Source organism: Priapulus caudatus, unplaced genomic scaffold, assembly GCF_000485595.1.
Source record: "Priapulus caudatus unplaced genomic scaffold, Priapulus_caudatus-5.0.1 Scaffold75, whole genome shotgun sequence".
Classification (NCBI taxonomy): Eukaryota; Metazoa; Priapulida; class Priapulimorpha; order Priapulimorphida; family Priapulidae; genus Priapulus; species Priapulus caudatus.
The window spans coordinates 513,499-518,498 of record NW_014577136.1 but is presented as its reverse complement, the minus strand read 5'-3'; the positions used below and the strand labels follow the sequence as shown (position 1 = coordinate 518,498).

The following is a 5,000-nucleotide window of genomic DNA, read 5'->3' as shown; positions in this document are numbered from 1 at the left end:
ATATGCCACCCAGCAGTTTCACTACCATCAAGACTGTTCGAAACGACAACACCATGATATCAGGAGTTAACAAAGACAAAAATTTGTCTTTATTAACTCCTGATGATATGTCGTATAAGTCAAGTATTTGTCAATCTAACAATAAGTTACGAAAACAATGATGATTACTAATTGCTGATACTCTATTATACACATAACCTCATACAATAAATACTGGCTCTAAAATATTCATTACTCATTAGTAAACACTGTAGATGATGCGATGAAACAGACAATCATTTTCACGTGACCTCTGATGGCAACAAAAACGGTGTGATAAATTTTTAAAGCCGGCTACGAATTGAATTTGCGTTGCGTTTCTCTGCCGTGCACCGCACTGTATCTGCGCAGGCTGATTGGGTCCGGAAGCTCGCTTTGTACACACGAAAATGCGTGCGCCTACAAGGATTGCCACATGATGTCGATAGCTGACCAGCTTATTTGCTTCGCACGTTTGAGAATATACTTGTGCCGAGAATAGTTCCACCGTTCGTGCATGCGTGCGGGCGGGCGTGCGTCTACGTACACGCGCGTACGCTTTGTGCGCTTGTGTGTGTGTGTGTGTGTGTGTGTGTGTGTGTGCGTGCGTGCGCGTGTGTGTATAGTTGAGTGCGCGGGTGTTGATTTTCAGAGTGAACCGACGTGGGGAAACGGACAAAATAGCTAAAAATTCTGCGTAAACGTGTATAGTGCTAGGCAAATATAAACAAACATGTCACCTTGTCATTTCCCGCCAGTGTAGTTCACCATGCTTATCATCCCTGAGTTCGCTAAGCTGTATGAAGAGGGGGTTGTCGTCACCACGAGTTACGTCCGTAAACACATTCCTCAGTTCGTCTGTGAACGATGTGCCTGAGGGAGAACGATGCATTATGTTACTAATGCTGAAACTTGCTAGACCATCCCGGCGGCTTCCAACAGGTTCAGATGCGATGTAAGAATATGGCTGGCTTACACTTGGGAAAGTAACACAAGTATTGCCTTTCGGAGTCTCTCACACCGTTTATTACACCTGTACACATGCGTGCAGACTAACCTCCACGCGGGAAATGCCACCGCTGGCAATTTCGGCGAACGTTAAAATTAGCATCGCCTTTAGTTTCTGACGTGCAAAAAACTGAGGAAGACTATAACGGTTTACAACATATGGCTCAGAGTTCACGTGGCATTGTCACTGTACAGTACAGCATATGGAGAGATGGAGGAATTGCACTTCTCATATATGCGTACCGGATTCAAATTTTTTACATTAAGCTATTACATAAATTGTAACATTTAATAAATTAATTAAAATTGACAATAATTGGAAAAGCATAACCAATACTCATATCTATTACGCTTGCCACGCAGATAACAAACGAGAAAACACCATAATCACGCACGCTGAAAGAAAAGGCTATACCTGCAATGAAACATTAATTTCTAGTTAGATTGATAGCATAAATTATTTTTATTTAGTCGTGATGCGTATGCTGTGATCCCGAACCCTCCGACGCGTGAATGGGATCATACCAGTAAAAAAAAGCATTCCCGGCAGTCTCATACTATGGATGCCTGTGGGGTACCGTAAGCAGCACAAATGAGTTATAAACCGAGCCGATTTTTTACATGGGTTCAGGGAAAAACCATCTGTACTGGCGAGGAATGGATGAATAATGAGTGTCACTTCCATAATAGCTGTTTACGGTCATGCTCGTACCTAATAAATGAAATCTCAGAAAAAAATAGAAGGGAACCGGGCCTGCTCTTTTGATAGTGTGTTCGGGTAAATTAATTTAGGAATATTTGTAACTTTCTCGTCTGCGAATTTTTGAACTTTTGACCTTGAAGATTGAATTTTGTTAGCTCGATCGATCGTGTGTAATTGGAGGGTCATTGATTTCAAACCATACAGGTATTATGATTACTTTTTTCAATTACATTTCCCGTCCTATCGAGCGTAGGGCACAAGCATCTACAGACAGCCCAGTAATTAGAACCTGTTCCGATTCAATTCACAGGCCAATGAGCTCACAGGCACTTGGAACGTTTCAATAAAAAAAGGTAAATAAACACGAAATGTATTTACTACCAAAGTCTTCATGATTCTCTACTCTATTCCGCCTATTATTGCTGATAATCACCTGTAAATGCCAGTCAAATGCTCATCTGCAACACACAAGTACATCGCACGCACGCCCTGTGCACAAACAACATGTATAAAAGATTCATAGAATATGAAAACCAAATATTCAAGATAATAGAAAACCACGAGCATCGTTGTCATTCATTCTAGTGGTGACCTCGTGAGCCAGGGGTAACAAATAAGGGGATACATATACAGGTTGTCAAGGTTCCCAGCACCGCCTCAGGTTCGACGGAAAGAAATGTACTTCGACAGCGAGTCGTCGCTTGCGTGCGAGAAAACAGAATTGGTCAGCGAATGGAATGGTCATAGGGTAGAGCAAGAGAGTAAATCAGGTTTAGATCTCTTGAGGGTTAAAAAGTTACTAGACAACTACTACTCACGTCCCCGTAAAATATTTATGAATTTTAATTGCTCACAAAGTGCTTCTCAGTGGGTCCGTCGTTCTGAAAAATTATGTAAATTTGCCATTTACCTTTCTTAATCTAGACCCCCTGACCTTGACCTTCAAACTTATATTTCTTTGTAACATTATATTTTGAATATGAAAATAGGTACATCAAACCAGAAATGGCAGGTGTGCAAAATATCAAAAAGCGATTTAGCAAGGCAAGTTCTGGAAGTAAAATGTCTCATGAAAGCCGACGAGTAGGCCTACATACCATTTCTGATTCGCGTATGAACTCCAAATATAATCTACATCTGACATTGATGCTGGGGTATGACGCAGTGAATATGTGTCATTTGCTTTAACTAAACGCAACAACTTACAGATAATATTGATAGACTCCTGATCATATGACGAACAAGAGCCGCAGAGCGTCTGGGCTCATCTGAGGTCTGTTGCTACGGTTATAAAACGTAACATTTAAGTCATGCGTAGTGACACCTTTGTCAGGCGTAGATATGCAGATACGCAGTTGCGTACACATCATTTCAGCAACCTTCTGCATTCTGCATACCTCCCAAATCCCATTAGTTGATACAAATCGCGTGCCTGAAACTCCTGTTTTATGGTGCATTGTGACCCTAACCCTATTAAAAAAAATAAAAAATTTAATTGTAACAATTATTTGTTGTTATGAAATTGTTGTAAAAATTATTTGTTGTTATGAAATTGTTGTAAAAATTATTTGTTGTTATGAAATTATATATATATATATATATATATATATATATATATATCGTAAAAAATCTGAATTTAGCGCCAGACATAATAAAAAAGACGTGCTTGGTTTGAACGTCATGGATGTAAAGAACAAGCGGATATTTGGGTCAATCAGGGCCTGACATTAATTTTTCAACCCACTTGCCCATTCGGGCAAGTTGGGTTGAATTTTCACTTGCCCGAATGTCAATCTCACTTGCCCGAAACTTGCGTGTGTGCCTGCGCGCGTGCGTGCCTGTGTGCGTGCGTGCGTGCGTGCGTGCTTGTGTGTGTGTGTGCGGGTGTGCCAGCGGGCGTGCCTACGTAGACCCGTAGGACCAACGACCCGTAGGATTATAGAACGGTAATCCATGGAAAATCGTAATGAAATTCACACGTTTATTTTTGCGTGCCGGCACACTCGTGTGTCATTCCCGATTGTAGCTTTTTCCTCAATTCCAGGAAAGAGTTTTGCTGTCGCTCTCTCATAGTCCAGCAATGCCCACCCCCTACATTTTAGTAGTGATTAGTGCCGCTTTCTCAAACCCCCTGAGCTACCCTTACGCGGGCCCTGGACCCCGGCCGCAAGAGACTTCGCGCTTCGCACTCGTGGTTCACATACTATATAAACAATCGATCCTCCTCGGTCGTACATATAGACGAACACTCCACTAATTGCGCTAATACACACGTACGTATGTACTACAGCCCAATATATGTATTCCCCACACGTAAGCTACCGTTTGACTTTATTTTTGCAACTCTTATATATATATATGTGATTATTGAAAACCCCACAAATAATAAACAGAATAACATACACAGGAGACTGACTGGACTTTTTACTGTTGGTGCATTTAGAAATTTTCAATAAATTTTATTGGGGGGGGGGAATCGCGAAAAGGACTCGGGATGTCGAATTTGGGGGGTCAAGGGTCAAAGGTTAAGATGTGTCAATGGAGGGAGAATATTTTCCCCTTAACTTAAGGTATAGGAGAAGCTGAAGATTAGTAGCTCTTAATATTCGATGTATAGTGTGATGGGGAGGAAACCCATCACCAGGGCGAAATTGGAGGTCACAGGTCAAAGGGCAGTGGGGGAAAGGTCAGATATCAAACATTTTCTGAGGACATGGTCTACCGGACCGAGTGCAAAACTTTTTTGTTTCAGTGCTGACTTACCATTTCTATCACTTTATTGAAATGACCATGAAACCTACTTTCCGCTGACGTGCGAAGACTAAGTGTCTGATAACCTTGACCCTCAAGAGGAGGGTTAAACATGGATTTGTTGACTGTTAACAAAGGACTGAACTGCTTTTGCTATTAGAGCCCCCTCCACCCGCCCCCTTGTTGCAGTAGCAGTAGCGCTGAGAGGGTCTATGTCCCCGGGGAATATGGTACTGGAACATACTGGAACGTACCCTGGTACTATCTAATATGCCGGAGCGTACCTCACCTACTCCACTAACGAGTCTAGGGAGTCGCCTACGACGCACGCAACGCACGCACCGCACGGACGATCATGCGATTCTACAAGCTGCATCTGACTTTGTCAGATCAGGCCGTAAGCCAGCTTTATGGGGGGGGGGTTCGTTTTCAATGTTGCAATTTGCTCGCAGGGGCGTGTACAGGATTTGTTGCCGGGGGGGGGGGGTCTAACCGTAACGCCAAAGTTGCGGAGCACGCG

General features: G+C 42.6%; 1 protein-coding gene across 5 annotated transcripts in view; it reads right to left on the bottom strand.

Moving 5' to 3' along the window:
• Positions 1–5,000, bottom strand: part of LOC106821497 (sodium bicarbonate cotransporter 3-like) — a 66,152-nt gene that overhangs the window by 35,267 nt on the left and 25,885 nt on the right. For all 5 annotated transcript variants that reach the window (XM_014826336.1, XM_014826335.1, XM_014826337.1 and 2 more), the window contains one exon: positions 759–891. In XM_014826336.1, the coding sequence (XP_014681822.1) occupies positions 759–891 (133 nt within the window). The remainder of the gene's footprint in view (positions 1–758; positions 892–5,000) is intronic.